The sequence below is a fragment of the Dunckerocampus dactyliophorus genome, chromosome 9 (genome assembly GCF_027744805.1).
Source record: "Dunckerocampus dactyliophorus isolate RoL2022-P2 chromosome 9, RoL_Ddac_1.1, whole genome shotgun sequence".
Taxonomy (NCBI): domain Eukaryota; kingdom Metazoa; phylum Chordata; class Actinopteri; order Syngnathiformes; family Syngnathidae; genus Dunckerocampus; species Dunckerocampus dactyliophorus.
The window spans coordinates 30,545,665-30,568,080 of NC_072827.1; the positions used below are offsets into that span (position 1 = coordinate 30,545,665).

The 22,416-nt window shown below is 42.1% G+C and overlaps 3 protein-coding genes across 8 annotated transcripts in view; 2 read left to right on the forward strand and 1 right to left on the reverse strand.

Moving 5' to 3' along the window:
* The first annotated feature begins 3,455 nt into the window (after window positions 1-3,455).
* otc (ornithine transcarbamylase) lies at window positions 3,456-11,225 on the forward strand. Of its 4 annotated transcripts, none has more exons than XR_008572519.1 (10): window positions 3,456-3,595; window positions 3,874-4,012; window positions 4,099-4,180; window positions 4,461-4,548; window positions 7,125-7,278; window positions 7,347-7,469; window positions 10,128-10,181; window positions 10,245-10,394; window positions 10,522-10,655; window positions 10,946-10,965. XR_008572519.1 is itself a non-coding variant. In XM_054788017.1 (10 exons), the coding sequence occupies exons 1-10, from the start codon at window positions 3,513-3,515 to the stop codon at window positions 11,003-11,005; spliced, it is 1,071 nt and encodes a 356-aa protein (XP_054643992.1). In that variant the 5' UTR covers window positions 3,456-3,512; the 3' UTR covers window positions 11,006-11,225. The 4 variants fall into 4 exon arrangements, 3 of the variants coding, with proteins under 3 accessions (XP_054643992.1, XP_054643994.1, XP_054643993.1); XM_054788017.1 differs by having other exon boundaries at window positions 10,518-10,655; window positions 10,946-11,225; XM_054788018.1 differs by having other exon boundaries at window positions 3,469-3,595; window positions 3,893-4,012; window positions 10,518-10,655; window positions 10,946-11,224.
* A 1,145-nt stretch (window positions 11,226-12,370) lies between these two features.
* gpr161a (G protein-coupled receptor 161a) lies at window positions 12,371-17,481 on the forward strand. Its single transcript, XM_054788014.1, has 6 exons — window positions 12,371-12,576; window positions 13,748-14,126; window positions 14,431-15,152; window positions 15,241-15,348; window positions 15,557-15,682; window positions 15,758-17,481. The coding sequence occupies exons 2-6, from the start codon at window positions 13,783-13,785 to the stop codon at window positions 16,033-16,035; spliced, it is 1,578 nt and encodes a 525-aa protein (XP_054643989.1). The 5' UTR covers window positions 12,371-12,576; window positions 13,748-13,782; the 3' UTR covers window positions 16,036-17,481.
* dcaf6 (ddb1 and cul4 associated factor 6) overlaps window positions 17,393-22,416 on the reverse strand; it is a 32,237-nt gene continuing 27,213 nt past the window's right edge. For all 3 annotated transcript variants that reach the window (XM_054788011.1, XM_054788010.1, XM_054788012.1), the window contains 5 exons: window positions 19,699-19,837; window positions 18,310-18,466; window positions 18,144-18,232; window positions 17,629-17,734; window positions 17,393-17,555 (listed from right to left, as the gene is read on the reverse strand). In XM_054788011.1, coding sequence (XP_054643986.1) covers window positions 17,497-17,555; window positions 17,629-17,734; window positions 18,144-18,232; window positions 18,310-18,466; window positions 19,699-19,837 — 550 coding nt within the window. In that variant the 3' untranslated portion in view covers window positions 17,393-17,496. The remainder of the gene's footprint in view (window positions 17,556-17,628; window positions 17,735-18,143; window positions 18,233-18,309; window positions 18,467-19,698; window positions 19,838-22,416) is intronic.

Genomic DNA, 22,416 nt, shown 5'->3' on the forward strand with positions numbered 1-22,416 from the left:
TACTTGGTAAACTACATGGTAACCATCTGTAGTAACAAAAGTGGGACCCATATTTAGTAAACCGCTTGGTAACCATATTTGGTAACTGAAGTGGGATCCATACTTGGTAAACTACATGGTAACCATCTGTAGTAACAAAAGTGGGACCCATATTTAGTTAACCGCATTGGTAACCATATTTGGTAACTGAAGTGGGATCCATGCGTGGTAAAAAAGTATGGTAGCGAGACGTATTTAGTAACTGAAGTGGGATCCATGTTTAGTAAACCACATGGTAACCATAGTTGGTGACTGAAGCGGGATCCATACTTTAAAACTACATGGTAACCATATTTGTAACCTTAGTGGGATCATTTTGGTAATGTTACTGCAAACCATGTGTCTGTGAGGCGTTTTCAGAGGGTGAGTAGCTTGACTTTACTAGTTTTATTATACAGTGATTAATCGTTAGACTTGTAAAATGGATAATATAATTAATTAATGAGTTCATAATAAAGGGGGCCATTTGAGCCTGTAACAGATGAAATCACTTGACATTATTTCCTAGGAGAGTGTTTTGAAATGAGATAATACAAAAATATGAAAAAAATCAAATGAAAGAGAAAGAAAGAAAAGAAAAAATCCCAAGAAAAGCCATTTCATCCGAGGCAGAGCGAGAGGCAGCTCCTTTAATAAAAGACTCAAACAAAAAGAGGTGACAGCCGGCCAGAAGAGGGGAAACTAAATAAAAACTTTAACCATACAACGCCGTTGTTATGAAGGCCACTAAAGTAAGCGATACGTCTGTCAAGGCAACCACTGCCTTCAAAACCTCGGACTCCCGCGGTGCCGACAAATGATCCGCCCCTGGTTGACCGCGCTGCACATCATAGCATTAGCGGTGAAAATGCCAGGTTAGAGCTACGCAGAAGACAAAGGATAATGGCAACTTTGCTTGAACGTTAAATTGCAATTGTACGTGTACAAAAAAAGAGACAAATTAAGTCAGTTTGAGCTACATCACAGCATATCATAGCAATCCCTGTTCAAATGCAGCAGAACATCTATGGCGGAACACGGGCTTCATTGGAAATAAAGCCATCCTAAAACCTTTATTAACTAACAATAAGTAACATTTTAACCAGAGGTGGACATTTGACTAAATTAAATCCAATTAACGTGCATTAATTGCTATTTCTTGAATATGTATTAACCTCAGGATGTTTAAAGTACTCCTGACAAAAGGGATCCAAACACAACAGCAGATTATAGGACACTTTTATAGCGAGACAAATAATTCCAGGCGGATTATGTACAACTATTTAGGTGTTAAATTGTACATAGATACACGCTCCTGATCAAAATGTTAAGATCCTTTGAAAAATTGACATTTTGCACTGTTAGATCTAAAAGAGTTTCAAAGTAGAGCCTGCCGTTTGACGCCCCTGCACAACCTGAAGTTCCATTGTTCCACTGAAGGGAAAAGCACACCAGATCATGATGGTGCCCCCTCCACTGTGCCGTGTGGAAAACATCTCAGGTGGGATCTCCTTGCCATGCCAGACTGCACTTGGCACCAGTAGCAAGTTTCATTTGGGCCGAGGATGGTCCCGTGTCTTTGGCAGACAGCCAATCGGGTCCTCTGGCTCAGGGCGGGTGACATTATTTTTGGTGTACCACTTGACGGTTTGGTTTCATCACCTTCAGGATCTTTGAAGAAGTTTCAAATGATGTCTTACGGCGTCCAACCTCAGTAGCAATGGCGCCCTGAGAAAGAGAACGCTTTTTTGCCTTTGCCATCAAGAGATCTTGGCAGAAAATGACACTGAATCCATATTTTTGCAAAACTTGTGTTATGCTGCCGTCTTGGCCAGATCACAGAGATTTCATCTGGTTAAATAAAGGATCAGTGAAAGCATTTCTGTTCCCCACTGGGGGCATGACGGAAAATAATTGAGAACCACTGGGCTAAGGGGCGAGCAACTGCACTACACCTCCAACACAGTAGGTGGCGCTAGAAAAAAGCCCAACTCTAACGCCCGACTGTATTACGTACATGTATGCTAGCATTCCAAAGTCTTCCAAAGCATTTTCAACAACCTTTCAACGACTTTCATTTATAGAATGTGTATTACTATATGTATTGTATATAAATTGTATATTTATACTGTATGCCTATACTTCCTGTCGAGTTGAAGTTTTGTGACGAATAGAACTAATCTCAATAATATCCAAGATATCTTATTTTTAGAGACAAACAACACCAAAGCAAGACCATGACGGGGCTGGGGTGCGTTACAATATATTGTACACACTGTTTCCTAGTCTGAGTCATCGTGGAGCGTGGAAACTGACGAGATGTGGCATGACTACAGACTATTTTTTTCCCCACTACACTGGGTGTGTGTGCGGGTGTGTGTGTAAAGTAGGCAAGGCGGGTGAGTTAACAAGCTCCTTATCTCTGAACCTTCTAGGAGGAAAGAGCCGGGACTTGAGGCCCAAAAGAAGTGCTTATAGTGGAAAATGTAAACACACATATACACAGTAAAGTATGTATGCTGATGTATGCACATTTCATGGAAAAGTCAGTATGTGCTCACTGTCGCAGTTTCCTTTCCTGAAGCGCACGCAATAGCCAAAGCCTAACAATTAGCTGTTAAATGGCTTGTTAAAATTCAGCACCTTCTCACCTTATTTGGCAAAACCTGCAGGCGGTGACATATAATGATGATGAAGAAGATGATCAACTCTTTTCCTAAATAAAAGAGCAAGGAAACACTATATAAAAAAAAAAAATACAGTAGTAAAAAAAACACTGAAATACTACAGATGTGCTGAGCTTGGTGCAACACCGCCCCCAGCTGGATGGAAAATACACTGCAGCCGTCGGGGCACCACGTGCGGTGGAAGACGCTTGCTCCTGCATACCAGGGGTGTCCAAACTTTTTCCACCGAGACAAAGTACAAATCAGAGGAACGTTTTGATGTTTTTTAATTTTTTAAAGAGGGAAAAAGTGCTATGACGTAATATATGTTTAAAGAAAGAACAACCGGCATCACAGCTATGTAGTCCGGTGTATTGTTATTAGTAGTAGTCTTATTAGTATTAACTTTTCAACTTTTTCTATCTATCTATCTATCTATCTATCTATCTATCTATCTATCTAATAAAGTCAAGCCGTGGGCTGCTAATGGCCACCAGGCTGCACTTTGGATGCCCTTGCCTTACAAAAAGAACAATAGTTATGAATATACTTTACGTACAATTATTTTACATACATAATAAAAAAATATTAAAACAATATTTTAAAAAGCAGCTATTTGAAAATAAAAACAATTTAAAGTACATACTTCAAAACAGATTTAAACTTCTGATAAACATGTGTGTCAAATGATTGTTTTGTGGCGAATCCCTCCTACCCCCCCCAAAAAAAATCAAGGAACCACGCCCCCTTTTGCAGCCAACGTTGGCTTAAATTGTTTTAAACTCCAGACAGTAGCCAGGAACCAAAGCATCCTTATCTCATTTTACAATGTATTTTAAAATATTTACTACTAAAAGTTTCAAATTTGGATGTTTGATGACTTTGCAAAACACGCGTGCACGTGGACTCAGGTAAGAATTTTTCAGAATTGTTTTTTCTCTTTTTGTAAGTTACTACGGGACCAATAAAATTATTAATATTATTATTACTATACAGTATAATAATTGTGACTCATATGCACATTTTAAACTTGAAATTAAATCAAATGTTCTTTATTTAAATGAGTGTTGTTTTGCATGCTTCTGTTCTCCTGTTTAGCATCTTTGTGTATCTTGAAAAGCACTACATTATATATCACTATGATTTATTCTTATTTGAATGAATGGTGACTAGCTCCTACCTTACACAGGAGTGGGTCTGCTTTGCAGTGCTGGGAGAATTTAAAGGGTCGGAGCTGTTTGACGCTGACAGACTTCTCGTCAGAGGAAATCAAGAGGCTGTTGTGGGTGTCTGCGGACTTAAAGCATCGCATCAAGCATGGAAAACAGGTCAGAATATTTCCAATGGCTGTGCAAATGTTGTGCATATGGCGCAGTCACGGCCCACTTTCTCTTTGTGTGCTGTCTGTTTGTAGTATCTCCCTCTTCTGCAAGGAAAGTCCATTGCAATGATATTTGAGAAGAGAAGCACCAGGACAAGAATGTCCACAGAAGCAGGTGTCACAACATACAGTACAGTAGTTACACGTTTTTTTGGTTGTTTTTTTGTTTGTTTTAATGGCGACACACGCATTTAATCAGTCTGCTCAGCATTGTTGCGCACAAAAAAAGCAGTGCTGACTATGCAGCACTCGTGCACCTCCTGAACAAAGCTTTTCAACATCCTGCTGAGCTTAGTTAGCTGCACAAGAGGGGCAAAACATTACAAACAACCCCCAGTATGTCACCGCAGAAAACTACAAACTGTTAAATGACGTCATTATGGTTATACCTGTAGGATTTGCATTGCTGGGTGGACACCCTTGTTTCCTCACGGCCCAGGACATCCATCTGGGGGTCAATGAAAACTGTACCGACACTGCAAGGTTTGTCTCACCAATAACGTGTTTTTTTTCCAATACATTTTTATGCATTGTTCAATGCATTGCTAACAATTTCGGATAAATTGTTTACATATTTTTGGTTAATTTCGAACAAACTTTTCAATAAAATATTCATAGAATTTTGTTATGTCCGATGAAATTTTACAATAAATAATTCACACATTTTTTGGTTAATTCCAAACAAACCTTTCTATAAATTATTCATACATTTTGGTTAATTGCTGACACATTATTCATACATTCTTGGGTTAATTTTGGACACATTTTCCGGTAAATGAATCACATAATTTTGATCCACTTTGTTTTATACATTGTTTTCTATTTTTGACACATTTCCAACATGTTTTTTTACATTTCAAGCATGTTAGATCCACCCCCGCACAGATTTTTACAATTTCAACATCTTTTTTTGATCCCTTCCTCACGCATTTCTATCAGTTTTTAGATTCATTTATCTAAATGCTCTGAATTTTTCCAATTGTTTTGACAAATTTCTCTTTTATTATTGATGCAGTTTCAGAATTTTTAATTTTTTCACTTTTTTTTTCCAATTTATTCCCAGCATTTTTCTATACACTTCTCACAAATTTTCCAACAAATTTCTCACTTATTTTGTTCTAAATGTGTGACACATTTTTTGACATGTTTGTCACACATTTTGAATAGGTTTTAACCCATTTTTCAATACATTTCACACACAGTAGACGTGATGTCTAACGCATACGTTGCCGTTACATGATGAATTTACTGAAAAATGTCTGAGAAATATATTGACAAATATTTCTCACATATTTTTCAGTAAATTCATTCACTAGATACGGTGGTGTGAAAAAGTGTTAGCCCCCTTCCTGATTGATTTATTTTTTTGCATGTTTGTCACACTTAAATGTTTCAGATCATAAAACAAATTTTAATATCAGTCAATGACACAGCTGAATACAAAATGCAGTTTTTAAATGAAACTTTTTATTATTAAGAGAGAAAACAAATCCACACCTACATGGCCCTGTGTGAAACATAACTTAACTGAGACGAATTGAGATCTATCAGCCTGGAAAAAGTTATAAAGCCATTTCTAAAGCTTTGGGACTCCAGCCAACCACAGTGAGAGCCATTATTCACAAATGGCGAAAACATGGAACAGTCGTTAACATTCCCAGGAGTGGCTGGCCAACCAAATTGACCTGAAGAGCGAAGTGACCACTCATCTAAGAGGTCACAAAAGACCCCACAACAACATCCAAAGAACTGCAGGCCTCTCTTGCCTCAGTTCAGGTCAGTGTTCATGACTCCACCATAAGAAAGACACTGGGCAAAAACAGCCTACATGGCAGAGTTCCAAGACCAAAACCACTGCTGAACAAAAACAACATTTAGGCTCGTGTCCCATTAAGTCTGGTGTAAAAGTAATGCCGTGTTTCAGAAAAAGAACATCATACCAACAGTAAAATATGGTGGTGGTCGTGTGATGGTCTGGGGCTGTTTTTCCAAAACAAAAAAAAACTCTTTGGAGTGGTCTAGTCCAAGTCCTGACCTGAATCTTATTGAGATGCTGTGGCATGACCTTAAAAAGGCGCTTCATGCTGGAAAAGCCTCCAATGTGGCTGAATGACAACAATTCTGCAAAGATGAGTGGGCTAAAATTCCTCCACAGCGCTGGAAGGGACGCATTGCAAGTTATCACAAACACCCCCCAAAAAAAACAGGACGTGAAAACAGGACAAGATATTTTATGAAAATACTCTGTGGTCTGATGAGACAATAGTTGAACTTTTTGGAAGTAGTAACACTGCATTTCAGAAAAACAACATCATACCAACAGTAAAATATGGTGGTGGTAGTGTGATGGTCTGGGGCTGTTTTGTTGCTTCAGGACCTGGAAGACTTGCTGTGATAAATGGAACCATGAATTCTGCTGTCTACCAAAAAATCCTGAAGGAGAATATCTGACCATCTGTTGGTTACCTCAAGCTGAAAGCAACTTGGGTTCTGCAGCAGGACAATGATCCAAAACACACCAGCAAGTCCACCTCTGAATGACTGAAGAAAAACAAAATGAAGACTTTGGAGTGCGTTTGGAGGCGCTTGATGCTGGAAAAGCCTCCAATGTGGCTGAATGACAACAATTCTGCAAAAATGAGTGGGCCAAAATTCCTCCACAGCGCCGGAAGAGACTCATTGCAAGTTATCATAAACGCTTGATTGCAGTTGTTGCTGCAAAGGGGGGCCCAACCACTTATTAGGTTTAGGGGGCAATCACTTTTCACAGAAATATTTCTCACACATTTCTCTGTGCATGTATTCACTAAATACATCAATAAATATATCAACAAATGTTTCTCACACATTTTTCAATAAATTTGTCACACATTAGTTGGCAACTGTCAACCCACCACATGTTTATAGTGTCTGCAATTAAATATAGACAAGTTCACAATTTAATGAAATCCGACAGAAGAGTTGAATCAAGAATTCTGTCTTTTTGCGGTAACTACAATGACCCAAAATAAGTTGTTTTCTTTCTGTTTTGAACTGTAGCCCATTGTCTTGCACTACAGGGTTCTCTCAGGCCTGTGTGACATCATTTTGGCTCGAGTGTACAGCCACGCCACGCTGGAGAAGCTGGATAAGGAGTCCTCCATCCCCATCGTTAACGGGCTGTCTGACCTCTATCATCCAATCCAGATTCTGGCTGACTTCCTGACTTTACAGGTGTCCCTTCTAATGAAAGCAGCTTTCATCTGTAGTCAGTTATGATCCGTCCCGCTGTCCTCCTCCAGGAGCATTATGGATCCCTGGCTGGACTAACAGTCGGCTGGATTGGGGATGGGAACAACGTCCTCCACTCCTTTATGATGGCCGCACCAAAATTGGGAGTACACCTGAAGGTTGCTACCCCAAAGGTAGACTTTTTACAATGTTTTTTTTTTTCATTTTATAAAGTGGAGCCAGACAAGCGTAAAAAGAAGCTGACCCATGTATGATAAAACTGCAATAAACTAAAGGACGGCGGGTGACAGAGGTATAGTGTTTAAGGAGGAGCTGAGGAGTCCACTTGTATTTCTTTCTTTTTAACATTCTCACCTGTCATACAAGTGTAAAAAGAAGTTAAACACTTAATTTATTTGGTACAAAGGCTAAAAAAAGTGGTACATATTTCAAGAGAAAGCTTTGTGTTGCTCGTAGGCTTGTCAAATGATTACAGTTCTTAATCAGATCAATCACAGGTTTCAAATGTAGTAATCATGATCAATCACCATTTGCAACTATGTCAGAAATATTCACAGTTTTATTGTATTTGATTGAAAAAAGCATAAATGGCAGGACAGGATTATGTATATTTGTATTAAGACACAAGACAGGACACGAGATTGGGTCTACGAGAACAAGACTGGACGAGATTTTAACTCTACTTTTAAGAAAAGTACAATGAATAAATATACAATATATTGCAATCTGTGTACGCTAGCGGCCCCGCCTCCACCCACTGAGTCAAAGACACCTTTTGACTGACAAAAGGGCTCACTCCGTTCATGCGGTTATTCTGTGGAACAAACGCACCAAGGTGCTGAAACCAATGCACAGAATGCCTGTGAAGATGCGGCAGATGAGGACAACAGACACGCATGCACATGGCAATATATTGAGGCCGGCAAAATGATCGATTTCAATTTCATTTCTTTTTTGTGTTATTAATTAATGAATTTGTTAATGTCCAAGCCTAGTGCCCACGAGAAACTTTTATTTCCTGAACGAGAAACACTAACACTTGTCTCTTTAATAGTACCTGAACATTTGAATCACGTGTTATTATGAGCAATGCGGGGATGCGTTCAAAGACAGCACGTCATTTAAGATGAATTCACGTTTTGAGTGTATTTTCTGGGACTTCCAAGCATACTGTACTTAAATGCAGCATATTGTGCTTCCATGTTAAGAGTTACAAAGTGAGTGATAAGAATATCCACGTATTGTTTTTCTTTGCATTTCGGTTCATTTAGACCAAGTACCAAGGGCCGCACTTTGGACACCCGTGCTTTTGTACTGTAGCTCTTTGTCAGCCTTGAACGCGTGACGTCATCTCTGTGAGCAACAACAACGTTTGTTGATTATTTAGCTTGTTAGCTTCCCACTGCGAGCGAACAACGGTGATTAAAAAGAGAAGGGGCTAATCGATGAGTGACAACAGTCGGGACATCCAAACTCAGAGGAGAAGGCGTTCGCACAAGAGGGCTGTCGGCACCTCTGAGAGAGTCATATGCACCCAGGAAATAATGTTCCAGAAGCCAACCAATCACAACTTTTACACTTTTTGGAGGTCCTGGTAGCATATATGCATATTTCAGCACATTTTAAATTTAAATTAAGCATAAAAATGGCTAAATGAACTAAAAACTACAAATATAAGGCATTCAGAAGATGCATTTTAAAGATGTAATGTGTAGTATTGTATACTGGCCACTAGGTGAAACTTACACGCACCAGACATGAACAACAGCCTTTTATTGCAGGTTTGATCTCCCAACAGGCACAATAATCCCTAATAAAACACATGAGCTACTGTTGCGCCCATAACCCAAACCAAACTGAAACTCAACTCTAAACCCCCAAACTGAACCCCTGTATGTTTTATTTATGTCTTAAATGGCTTACTTTGTCTACTCTATTGGGTAACAGGAGTGTAATGATGACTATAGGGGTGTTATTTCACGTCTAGAGAGCTCCAATAATGTTAAAAACCATATTTAGAAGGTCATTAAAAGGTTTTCCATGCTGCAACTGCAAAAATCCCATCCATCCAGCCATACATTTCTATGCCGCTTGTCCTCACTGCTGGAGCCTATCCCAGCTGACTTTGGTCGAGAGGCAGGGTACACCCTGGACTGGTCGCCAGCCAATCACAGGGCATAAAGTAATTAAAAATAAAGAATCCTACTTCGCGGAAATTCACATATCATGGTCCGGTCAAGAAACTATTAACCGTGATAGGCGAGGGATTACTGTATGCTGTATATTTTTCAATAGTATTTCACAGCTGTTTTTTTAATTCATACTTCATTTCTCTATTTTATTTATACTGGTTTTATATATTGATACTCTGTACTCTGAAGCTGCTATTGCCATTACTGTCTTGTTTGTATACTGCATACCACGTTGCTATTGGAAGCATCATTACCCTGAGGGCACATGCACAGGTGATCAGTGAAGCTCCATCAAATTTAATCTTATTGATGTTTAGCCATTTTGTACTGAGCAGCCAGGACGGCCAAACGTGTACAGATTTTGACGCTACTCTGCTACTATGCTGCCATGTCACTGGTTCTATGGTTGTCATTACACTTTTCCTACTTTTTCTTCTTGGCATCACTGGTACACGACAAAAAACAAGCCAAAAATGCTCACTAAGCTGAAGTCTTGTGAGGTTTGCCAACGCCACGAATGATGATGGTTCAAACCACAAGTTTTTGCGCCATTTTAGATGCGGCTTTTTCATCTTTTTCCGAACCGTGTGGAATTTGGAGCTTGCAATGCTGATTCTGTCATTGTTTCAAACTTCTCAGGGCTACGAGCCAGAAAGATGTATCACAGAAGCGGCTGAGAAACTCTCTAGAACGGTAAATACCTTTACAATCACCACTTTTGAAAAGATACACTTCAAAGAGTACTTTTTATTTTAGTATGCAACCCAGCTTGTGCTGACCTCTGACCCTATGGAGGCTGCCCGTGGCAGTAATGTGTTGATGACGGACACCTGGGTCAGCATGGGGCAGGAGGAGGAGAAGAAGAAGAGACTCATGGACTTTGGAGGTTATCAGATTACCAAGGAGGTACATAATGACGGGTAACGTTATAAGGCAAGGTGAACGTGTTTTCCACTTGTTTTTGCTCGAGAATCTTTCATACGGGGCACTTACCTTGGTGTCTCAGCAGTAGGTATGTCTTATCTGCAGACAGGAAGTGTAGCTCAGCCAGACTGGACCTTCCTGCACTGTTTGCCTCGTAAAAAGGAGGAAGTGGACGATGACGTTTTCTACTCCTCACGCTCCCTCGTCTTCCCTGAGGCAGAGAATAGGAAGTGGACCATCATGGTGAGGAATTAAAAGGATGGAGAGTGGGCACATCCTTCCCATTTCAGCAAGCATTTTTAGCAAAATATATCTTCTCAAGGGACAATGTATGCTTTAGAATAGGGAAAACATGAATTCCAACATGTACTGCGACATTCTTAAGTTTCCCTTCAAATAATATTGTCCCTTGAGAAGATATACTAAAATAACGCTTCCTGAAATGGTGAGGGATGTACTCCCTTTTGCAAGAAACGGTAAATTAGAGATAAAGGCCAAAGAGAGTTTTGTTGAGTCTCTCTCTCTTTTTTTAGGGTCTGATGGTGTCTCTCTTGACAGACTACTGCCCACATATACCAAGGATCAAGTTTTAATGTCAAGTTTAGGATCAGAATAAAGAATTCAGAATAAAGACATATCAGTATATACGGTCTATGGAGTACAGAAGTACTGCTTCATTTATCAGAACATATTTCACTTCCAGGTTTTCAATGCTTGGTGTACAACTTATTTAAGGAGAGGGTTTTTTTTGCAAAAATTAAATACGCAGCTTTGTGGAAAAGTCAATTAAATAAAGTCATTAAACAATTAAAAATGACAATAAATAAAAATGATGATCCTAGGAGCTAAGTTGTCGGTGGTGTTTATGCCCCTGGTAGGGTCACCCACGACAAACCCGTGCTAGGTGAGGGACCAGACAAAGAGTGGCTCAGTAGACCCCTATGATGAAACAAACCATTGGACTATGTCTGCCCTTGCCCGGACCTCTGGAGCCAGACGTGGAGGAGGGGCACGATGGTGAGCATCTGGTGGCCGGGCCTACACCCATGGGGCCCAGCCGGGCACAGTCCGAAGAGACGACATGGGTCGGAGTGGAACCACTACTCCTCCGCATTGAGAGGAGCCAGATGAGGTGGCTTGGGCATCTGGTCAGGATGCCTCCCTGGGGAGGTGTTCAGGGCAAGTCGGACCGGTAGAAGGCCTCAGGGAAGACCCAGGACACGTTGGAAAGACTACTGTATGTCTCCCAACTGGCCTGGGAATGCCTCGGAATCCGCTGGGAGGAGCTGGACGAAGTTGCCAGGGAAAGGAAAGTCTGGGACTCCTTGCTTAGGCTGCTGCCCCCGCGACCCGATCTCGGATAAGCGGTACAAGGCGGATGGACGGATGAATAAATGAAAATGTAATTGATGCAAATGATACTATTGTCCACTGCAAATCTATAGTACGTATTTACATTTGCACAAAAAGCCCTCATTACTCAGCAGTAAAAAAAAAAAAAACAGTATTACAACAACAGTAATTGAAGTAGGAAAGTGCGCCACCCTGTGGATAGAGTGGGGAAAATATGCGCTTTCTGATTGGCTCAGGGGAATAATGACGTATTAGTGCGGGAAGCTTTGTTCTACTTGGGTGGTCCGGACTAGTCAAATGAATCAGGTCACTTATAATTTGATAAATAAAATACCACGACAATGTAAATAAACACATAAAACACCATATTTGAACAGAGTTGTTGCTTAAGTACACTAGAAAGTTGGACCAAATGTAACACGAAGCTTCCAAAATCAACCATACGTTGACTACAACTTACAAAGTAACAGCGAAATGTCGTAGAAGGCTAAAACAAAGTTAAAAATGATGCCACAGGAGTTATACCAACAGAACCTCGACGACCACCCACATGGTCTATCAAAGAAGAAGAAGGGGAAGGCGTCTTCTGGGGAAAGAGGGAGGTGAAGTCGGGGTGGGAGGAGGACGCCATTGCCGCCGCAGCTGGTAGTGAATGTGTGTGGGATTCGGCGACTCGAGGTACGGACGCTCGCCCGGCTTGAGGACGATAATGTCGGCTAAAAAGTGCTCAAGGGGACCCTCAGTGGAAATGAGCGATGGGGATGAGGAGGAGTAGGATGTTCAGCTCGCTTGAACAGAGGGAGAAAATTAGGTAAATACATTCATGAACAAGAGGAGGAGGAGGACAAAAGGAAAGAAAGTTGCACAAGTTAGCTAACTAACGGTGGCTAGTTCTGTTAGCTTAGTTGGACAAAGTTACGCATTTTTGTACAAACCACTCTTAACATCCTCACTAACATATTTACACTTGCCCCCACTTACTACTTACAAACTAACGGGAGTGTCCGCTGAAAGTTGTGACAACTTTTTTTGTGCTTGTGCAGTTCTTTTATTAAACAGTTTAATTACTGTTACCGCTAAGTTTGACTAAACTCCTGAGTTAATGACGTCTACCTACTAGTTGTAACGCACTATATAAACATTGAAGCTGTTTTCATAAAACAAATAGATTATACTATAATGCAACGTAAATCACAGCGACACACATTAGAATAGTGAAACATTTGAGTATTTTGTGCGGCATGACATGTTTTTTTTTTTTACAATTTAATACCGGTGGCTGTCTATTTGCTCTAAACAAAGCATTTGTGTTGCGTTTGAGCTAATTCTCTGTGCAACATGTCATAAATCTAATGGAGAGGAACGTTCGAGGCTTACAACTTCATTTAGATTTGATTAAACCCTTGGAATGCGACGTTGCCACATTTTTTTAAACTATAGTTTCTAAGATAATGGTGTCGTTTAATGACGTCACGTACTAGTTGTAATTTACGATCATAAATGAGTGACTGTTCCAATTCTGTAAGCAATCGAATTAAGCTAGTATGGAGTATTTTGTGTGGAATAATGTCCTGCTTTTTAATATTTTAGTACCCAACTTGGTGATTGAGTCTGTGTAGTTTCACGATAAACAATTTGTGTTGTGTTTGAGCTAATTCTCAGTAAATATAACGGAGAAGCTAGTTTGAGGTGTAAAAGTGGCTTATTTTGATGAGTATGATGTAAAAAGGAGGACTGTTGTTTTGCATTCCATGATTGTATGTATTCGTGTGTAAACTGACTCTTCTGACTTGAAGGCGTGGTTGAAAAACATGGCCGCTGTCAATCCAAACGCAGCACAGGCGGGACTTGGCAACTCAATGTCCATGCGTCATTGACCATTTATCCATCAATTAATACTTTAATAGATAAGTGCACAACCCATATGGGGCGCCACAAATTGTCATTTACAGTCAGGTGAGCTTTCCAGTTCTGTGTTCCAGTCTCCCGGTCCTCTCCAGTGAGCTCCCTCCTCAGCATGAACACCAGTAGGAACTGCACCACGGTGGGCAACGGTGAGGGCCTGGCTGCGCTTGAGTCCGTCTCCATCGTGACCATCACCCTCCTGGCTTGCTTGGGCAACCTCCTGATCGTGGCCACCCTGTACCGCCGCCCTTATCTACTGACGCCCAGCAACAAGTTCGTCTTCAGCCTCACCCTGTCCAACCTGCTGCTGTCCGCCCTGGTCCTGCCCTTTGTGGCCGTCAGCTCGGCCAAGAGGGAGTGGGTGTTCGGCGTGGTGTGGTGCAACTTCACCGCCCTGCTCTACTTGCTCATCAGCTCGGCCAGCATGCTCACCCTGGGGGCCATCGCCATTGACAGGTTAGTGTGACCAGCAGGGTGCTCCTGTGTTATAGAGGAGCTTTGATTAGTGTTTTCGCAGTAAGTCCTGAAAAACAGCAGTACTGTCCTGTCGCAAAGAGGATCTTTGAGAAAACCAACATATTACTCCTGTTCTAATTTATGATTGTAACTTTATTTAGGACTATGCTAGCCATCAGATGCCCTACATAAGCCATTTGGTGATTTTAAAAGTAAATTGATGTATCTCCTGCAGGTGTATGCAATAAATATTTCCATCCAACAGAAGAAAATGGATTGTCTGATTACCTTTCCATCCCAACAGATACTACGCAGTGCTCTACCCGATGATCTACCCTATGAAGATCACAGGGAACAGGGCTGTGGTGGTCCTCGCCTATGTGTGGTTGCACTCCCTGGTGGGCTGCCTGCCCCCCCTGTTCGGCTGGTCCTCCTTCGAGTTCGACTGCTTCAAGTGGACCTGTGTGGCTTCCTGGCACCGCGACCTGGCATACACGGCCTTCTGGGTGGCCTGGTGCATCCTCCCGCCCTTCTTTGTCATGCTGGCCTGCTACGGTGTCATCTTCCGCGTGGCCCGAGTCAAAGCCCGGAAAGTGCACTGCGGGACGGTGGTGGTGGCCCAGGAGGACGCTGGCGGGGCACAGAGGAACGGACGCAAGAACTCCAGCACCTCCACGTCGTCCAGCGGCAGCCGGCGGAGCTTGGTGTACTCGGGGAGCCAGTGCAAGGCCTTCGTCACCATCTTGGTGGTGATTGGGACTTTCCTCATTACATGGGGGCCGTACGTGGGCGTGATTTGTACCGAGGCCTTGTTCGGACAAGGGAGTGTCTCCCATGCGCTTGAGACTCTAGTGGCGTGGCTGTCCTTCTGCAGCGCCGTGTGCCATCCGCTCATCTACGGCCTGTGGAATAAGACGGTGAGGAAGGAGCTGTTGGGGATGTGCTTTGGGGATCGTTACTACAGAGAGTCCTTCGCCACACGACACAGGACGTCCCGCCTCTTCAGCATCTCCACCAGGATCACAGGTTTATCTCCATCTTTTCAGGGACAAAGATGCAATGATTTCACGTTATTCAGTGTCGATCACGCAACATTTACGTTGTCTTCCACCAGATTTGGGGATGTCGCCCCACTTGACGGCCATGTTGGCCGGCGGAGGGCAGCTGCTGGCCCCGGGGAGCAGCACTGGAGACACTGGCTTCAGTTTCACTCAGGACTCATGTGAGTGTCGTGTGCATGGAACAGAGAGCAATACAGTGGAACGTGCTCCGTTCAAATTTGGCTATTAGCAGTCCAAGTAATTGGGAGTTTGATGCCTCCCAGTCCCAATTTCATACTGGATCCAATGTCCTACCGAGGCTCAAATCATTTACTCTCCTGTGCGAGCATTGTTTGAACCTCCTCTAGTTTTACGTGGTCACCTGTGCAGGTACAGACGTGGTGCTGCTGGATAACTTCTCCACCGATGGCTCCTCCTATCCGCATCATCACAGCAATCCGTCCGGGAAGAGGAGGAGCTCAGTCACCTTTGAAGACCAGGTGGAGCATTCCAAAGGTGTTCGCCCTTCTTCATTAGACAATCTTTGTGCACACATGGGACGGATTACTAACATGCTTGCTTACTTCACAGTGGAGCAAAAATCATCAGTGCAGGTCCACGCTGAGGTCCACAAGTCCCTGGACACCTTCGCTTCCTGCTTGGCCAAAAGCATAGAGAGCGACGTCAAGCTAACCCTCTTCGGAGACACTCTCGCTCTGCCGGCGGGGCTCTGCACGGCGCGGGTGGCGCCGAGGCCCAGATACCTGGACGGTCAGAGACTGAGGCTGGAGAGCATTGACGAAGGCATCGTCAAAGATGACAGAGACAACGAGGACAACGAGCGGCACTCCCAGATAAAACCAGCCTGATGTCAGCCAGTGTGCTCGCTTTCTCCAGATTGGTTACTACACAGATTGTTACACTTTCACTTGAAAAGTCAGGTGACAAGAATGTGGATTTTATTCATTCCTACATTCAACTACTGCAACAATATTGGTGCTTTCCCACTGCACAGTACCGGCTCAGCTCGGTCAAAGTACCACGCCACATTGATGCAACAGCTGGAACGACACGCGCTAACAAATCATGGAGAATCAGGGCCTCCTGCATTTACTTCTCCGCAAAAGGAGACGTTTTATCCAAGATGAGACTGAGGGCAGCAAGGAAAAGGAACGCGGCAGCAATGCATCCACAGCTAAGTAAAGTGTTACATTACCAGAAATGGTACCTGGTAGTACCTGTTTTTGCTGGTGGAAATGCATCAATAGTGAGTAGAGCCAGGGCAAGTAGGTACCAAGCAGTAGAAAGTGGCATAATTGCTCAGATTTAATACAAAATTAAAATCTGTGTACTACTATATTACTGTATATACATTCAGTTTCCACTAGCAGCAGAACTATTGGCTTGCTTTTTTTTTTTTTTTTTTTTTTACATTTGAAGAGGATTACTAGCTTGTAATCATTTTTGTTTCTGTTTTGCATACAGTAGATGTACGTACGTTTGTTCTCTGTATATGTGGTAAAACCTGACGTCAGAAGTTCAGCAAGGAACCCTGGGAGAATGTATAAGCATTTAATTACTAAGCACATCGACAGCGCTTCAGTCTGACCTCATATTAGTTAGAATTGATTTGTTTCAATGGTACGATTTTATTTTTATTTTTATAAAAGGAAAGTGACAGAAATGTAACCCTTTGATATTTCCTCAAATACTTGTATCGAGTTTCTATAAAAGGTGTAAACCATGGTGCTCGTTCAGTGCATTCAGTGCATCGTTGAGTCATTCAGTTAGTCGAATGAGAGAGCAGCAGCACATTTGTCACGCAGACATCTTTTGAGATGCCCTGTTGCTTTATTTGTTTTTTTCTTCAAAATTCTGTAAAAGATTAATTTATCAATGTGAACACTCGGGCGGGGGGTGAGTTATAATAGATTTTGTTCTTTTGGGTTTTTTCTTTCATCGCTTTAAATCCAACTCTGAAACATGATGATGTTAACTCCCTCCCAACATATTATAATAATAATAAAAATAATATTGCACTTAATCTTACACGCCACTCACAGCTGATGTATACAGACACCTTTGCGTTCACACACACACACACACACACACACACGCATGAGCAGAGTTCACCCTTATACATAAACATTCGTAAGAAAGTCTTTAAAAAAAAAAAAAAAGACAGCTGAAGAGGGGCAGGGCTAGAAATGACACCAAAAAGGAAGGAAGTATTCTACACTTGTACAAATCTCAAGAAGTGCTCTGGAGCAAAAAAAAAAAAAAAAAAAAAAAGTGTTTTCTTTAAAATAAGGAGTCATCACCAATCTACTTTACTGCTCGTACTCGTTTTCTTGGCCTGAACCTTCGGAGCGGTCACCTTCGAGACGATCTGGGAGGTAAAAACACAGGAGTTTGGGTAAAAAAGATCATTGACCAGGTGCAAGTGGTTCATGTGGGCATACCTGATCGGATGTGATTGAGGGACGCCAGCATTCGCAACATAAAGGACGCAGGCACTGTGATTGTGTTCCTCGTCTCCTCCAGCATCAGCTCATTTCGGGTTATGACCTGGGAGTAAAAGGGAAGGATGGCGATGGAGATGTTACAGAGGATGCACTAATCGGACTTAACAAATTACGTCGAAAAACACATTTGATTATGCACATTTGCCCCATTTTAATAAGCTTTTGTGATGTTACACGACATTTCCCTTCATTGGGGCCCTAAGTCTCTGAGCTAGTAGGGAAAATTAAAATAAATTTTAATAAATCACATAAATCCTCTTGCAAGAGGATTTATGTGATTTATTAAAATAGGGAAAATTAATTGTCCAATCACAAACAAAAGTATAAAAATGTTTAGCAACTTTTTCTCAGGAATGCCTCACACCCGCCCTTTTCTCGTTAATTCACCGTAAACCACAGCTTTACAGATGCCACGTCGACTATACAGGCAAAATCCGCAGAGGTTTTCCTACCTCATCAGCGAGCAGCCTGTTGAAAGACGGTGACGACTCCAGCGGCGACCAGATTTTGATGTCATAGTCGATCCCTGAGGAGGCCAGAACTGAACAAAAGAGTGTGTGAAGTGGAGCAGCAGGTACATGCAGTAACTTTTATGCTATATATTACTATGCCACTGACTGGGGTCGTAAGGGTGCGGCTGCAGGCAGTTGACCACGTGGTTGTCGGCCTCCAGCAGCATGAGGTGCTCGGCGGTGTGCCTGTCCCAGATGAAGATGTGGCCGCAGTCTGAGCCGCTCATCACAAAGTTGTTGCCCCAGAAACAGGACTCTTTTATCTGAGGGATAAAAAAAACAATCTGAATATGCGTTTACAATAAATCTATACTGCTGTACATTGACTACTCTAAAGTATAGTCGTCCCTCATTTATCACGGTTAATTTGTTTCCAGACCTGACTGCGTCAAGTGAATTTCCACAAAGTAGGATTCAATGTTAATAAATGGAATATTTTCGTATTACCCAGTATAGTAGAAGTAATTAGAGAAAATAAGACATATTGACATAAATAACATAACAGACTCACACATTGGTGGTTTTTTTCTGGACAGTGTACTTCCTGCAGTGGCTCTTGTCTCAGTCATGTACTGTAATGGCGGCTTTACACTCATATTACCCAGTATAGTAGACATAATAAGAGTAAATAAGCCAAGATGTAAATAAAACTCCTGCTTGGGTGTGCCACAGTAAATGTGTTCCCTAGGGGACCTCAGTGGTGGGCAGACAGGAAGTAACCTTGGAGGTTGAGAGTTGAGTTTTAGCTTATTGTGGGTTATGGCCCCCAACAGTAGCCCGTGTTGTTATTATGATGATTATGTTTTTATGATTGTGCCTGTTGTGTGCCTCGTGGCCGATGTACAATACTACATTCACAATTACAATGCTTCTTCTGCCTTGTATTTGTCCGTCCATCTATTTTCTATGCCGCTTATCCTCATTAGGGTCGCGGGGGTATGCCGGAGCCTATCTCAGCTGACTTCGGGCGAGAGGTGGGGTACACCCTGGACTGGTGGCCAGCCAATGGCAGGGCACATATAGACAACCACTCACTCTCACATTCACACCTATGGACAATTTAGAGTCTCCAATTAACCTAACATGCATGTTTTTGGAATGTGGGAGGAAACTGGAGGAAACAGAGATGACCAGCAGAGATTGGAACCCAAGTCTTCCCGATCTCCTGACTGTGGCCAACATGCTAACCACTCAGCTTTGTATTTGTATTTCAGATAATTTAGTTAGTTCATTTAGCCGTTTATATGCTTGAAAATGCTTAATTTAGGCCAAGAATAGTACAATTTGCTTAAATATGAATATTTTCAAACTAACTGGCCGTATTCAACAGCAATCATATTTTTAATTCTTTGAAAAAACGCAATCGAGTGAGGGTGCAACGTTCGAGCCACAATGTAGCGAAGGACGACTGTATATCCAAGTTTCCTTTCTATAGTATTGTCCCTTGAGAAGACACACTGTTATAAAAAATGGCTGCATATTGTTAAAATACTACCATTGTACGGGAATTGCGGTGGCCCTTGTACACCATTTTAACTGAGGGCCTCCTGATGTTCTGCGTCTCACTCTCCTCCATCTCTCTTCTTTCTTTTCTCCTACGAAACAGCTCCTGGATGCGAGCGGCTGCCGAGCGTCTGCAACACAAGGAGACCATGTGAGCGAACACGCGAGCTGTTTGGTATGAACCTCATGCTTGTCATTTAGACGGCTGGTAACGAGACAGTCACTGGAACGACATCCGGCTCCCAATGTCCCATATAATTACGGATGACCCATTCGGCCGATACTGGCATGAGCAATCGGATGATATCGGTGTCGAGTGACGATGTGCTCCATGGAGCAACAAGCTTGCTAGTTCAGTATGTCCGCAGTCTGGAATTAATTCCAAGTTTCGCCGTTGGATTGTAAACATGTCATTGCATGGTTATGCAAGCGGCGAACTTACTTCTCATCCCTAGGTTCCCAAAGTGGTGTACGCAGATTGCTGTAGGGGGTACGTGAATACAAATTAAAAAACGGCTTGACTACACTGGCGCCGAACACTGAAATTTACATAATGTGCTGGAACGCCTCATGTGAACAGCCACAGCAGGTCGTACAGTGCAGAGGAGGGATGACAGCATGAAGATGTTCATTGTTGTGTGTGTGTTAGATGAAGAAATAGCACATTTGAGGATGACGTTGTGCATTAAAAGTGTTTCATATTGAAGATTTGTCAAGCTCATTTGTATTGTGTGCAGGTTTAAATGGCTATATCTAACTTACTGTGTGGAGATATGGGGAAACAACTATAAAAGGAAACTTCACACGCTAAATGTACTGCAAAAAAGATCAGTTAGGATAATCCATAACGCCGCGTATGGAGAACATTCAAATACTCTACTTCTAAAATCACAAATATTACAATTTAAATATTGAAACTAAAATGATGCAAAAATCAAACAATCACCTGCGACCCAAAAACGTCATACAATACTTTTTCAGCAAGAGAGGAGAAATATGATCACTTATACGTGAGAACAACGCTAAAAACCCGCAGCATTTCATTATGTGGAATCACATTATGCAACGGATTGTGTGAGGAACTCAAAAAAGCACCAAGATGAGCGATTTCAAGAAACAATGCAGCAGCTGGTGTTTGCAAAATACAAGGAAGAAGAGTCTTGAACCGCTGTGTATAAAATGCTTTGTCTGACCACTACAACACTCGTTACTCTTCATTCTTGTGAGTTCATTGTTTCGTTATGTCTATTTATACTTGTTATTATTTATCATGACTGTTATATCACTTATTTATGGTGAAAAAACCTTGACAATGATATTACCACATTGTTATATCACCTTATCATTTTCCTATGTATTAATTGGTAAAGACCACACTTGGAATGCAGGAAGTGAATAAATGTATTGGAATTGATGTGAAACGGATGGGGGGCAGGATTAAATAAGCTTTGTTCTTCCTACTCCTTTTGGACACGTGGAACTGCGAATTGTACGATGCGACGTATTCCAATGTAACTTGTATGTTGGCCTCTCACGAGAATCGATAAAACGATTAATCGAACGACAGAAAAAAAACGAGGTTGATAATTTTGACGCCTCGATAAATTGACATGTGCGACTGGTAGGTATGCCTGTTCCACTTCCACGTAGCTGTAGCACACAGGCTGGATGACAAAAGGGTTCACTCTGCTTCTGTCTGAGCGCATTGGTTGTATAGTCAAATTAAGGGAACGAGTGACCCTCCTGTCAGCTATTCAGCGTCTTTGTCACAGTACGTGGAGGCGGGGCTAGCTATGTAGTGATTCAATGCAGAGTGCTACCTAGCAGTTAGCAAGCAAACGGCAATATGAAGGAAAGCACAAAAGCGATCGTTTCTAAGCCGAATGCCACAGTTCCAGTGTGGATGTGCTGGGGCGTTTGATCTGCAAAGTGAATGTAGCGTGCCGGCGGCGCGAGCTCGCGATACCCAGGGTATGTGAAGTGGTGACGCCCCGCGATTCGTAAGTGCTATAGTAGGCATCTTCTGTGCCTCACTCACACAGATACACTACACTTTAGTCCTGACAGGCTTACTTTTATGCATGTTCAAATAAAATGTAACTATTACCATTACCAAATGAGAGCTGGTCTTCTTACGTGTTGCTGTGACTAATTGGTGCATTTTCTGAGCTGTACAAGCTGTCCTTTGTTGACTGGATGCACTGGCTATGTTAAAAAAAAAAAAATTGTGCACGTGTAAGTCAATTTATACTTTCACGAATAATGTGTCATCTACGGGTGTTGCAGTCACTTTGTGCGGGAGTTCTTGAACACGCCATGTGTGAGGCAGATTGTGACTAATGTGTGTGACTTTCTTCGACGCTGCACCGACAGACGTACCGTAAAGCACCGTGTATAAACCGCACTTTTTTTCCACTGGTAAGAAGCAAAAAATGGGGGTGCGGTTTATACACGATGACAGGTCTGTGACCAGACACAGAAACTGACGAGAAGTCCATTTTAGAATAGCTGTCTGTGGGTCAGACAGTTGCTTTGCTTTAGCGCCCTCTGCTGTACAGTTGCTGAAAATGCTTGTGTATGCAACTAACTTATCTGACGGCTGTCTGTATTTTCACACAGTGAAACCATCTCTATATACACTGAAGCTAACCTAGGCTTCCAATGTCAAATACAATACAACGTTGCAGTTTATTCAAATTCACACTTAAGC

Coding starts and splice junctions, on each gene's coding strand:
- otc (XM_054788017.1), top strand. CDS start 3,513: ATGTATTTTAAAATATTTACTACTAAAAGTTTCAAATTTGGATGTTTG. Junction 3,596..3,873: donor ACGCGTGCACGTGGACTCAG/GTAAGAATTTTT, acceptor TACCTTACACAG/GAGTGGGTCTGCTTTGCAGT. Junction 10,182..10,244: donor CTGAGAAACTCTCTAGAACG/GTAAATACCTTT, acceptor TTTTTATTTTAG/TATGCAACCCAGCTTGTGCT.
- gpr161a (XM_054788014.1), top strand. CDS start 13,783: ATGAACACCAGTAGGAACTGCACCACGGTGGGCAACGGTGAGGGCCTG. Junction 15,153..15,240: donor CATCTCCACCAGGATCACAG/GTTTATCTCCAT, acceptor GTCTTCCACCAG/ATTTGGGGATGTCGCCCCAC. Junction 15,349..15,556: donor CAGTTTCACTCAGGACTCAT/GTGAGTGTCGTG, acceptor TCACCTGTGCAG/GTACAGACGTGGTGCTGCTG.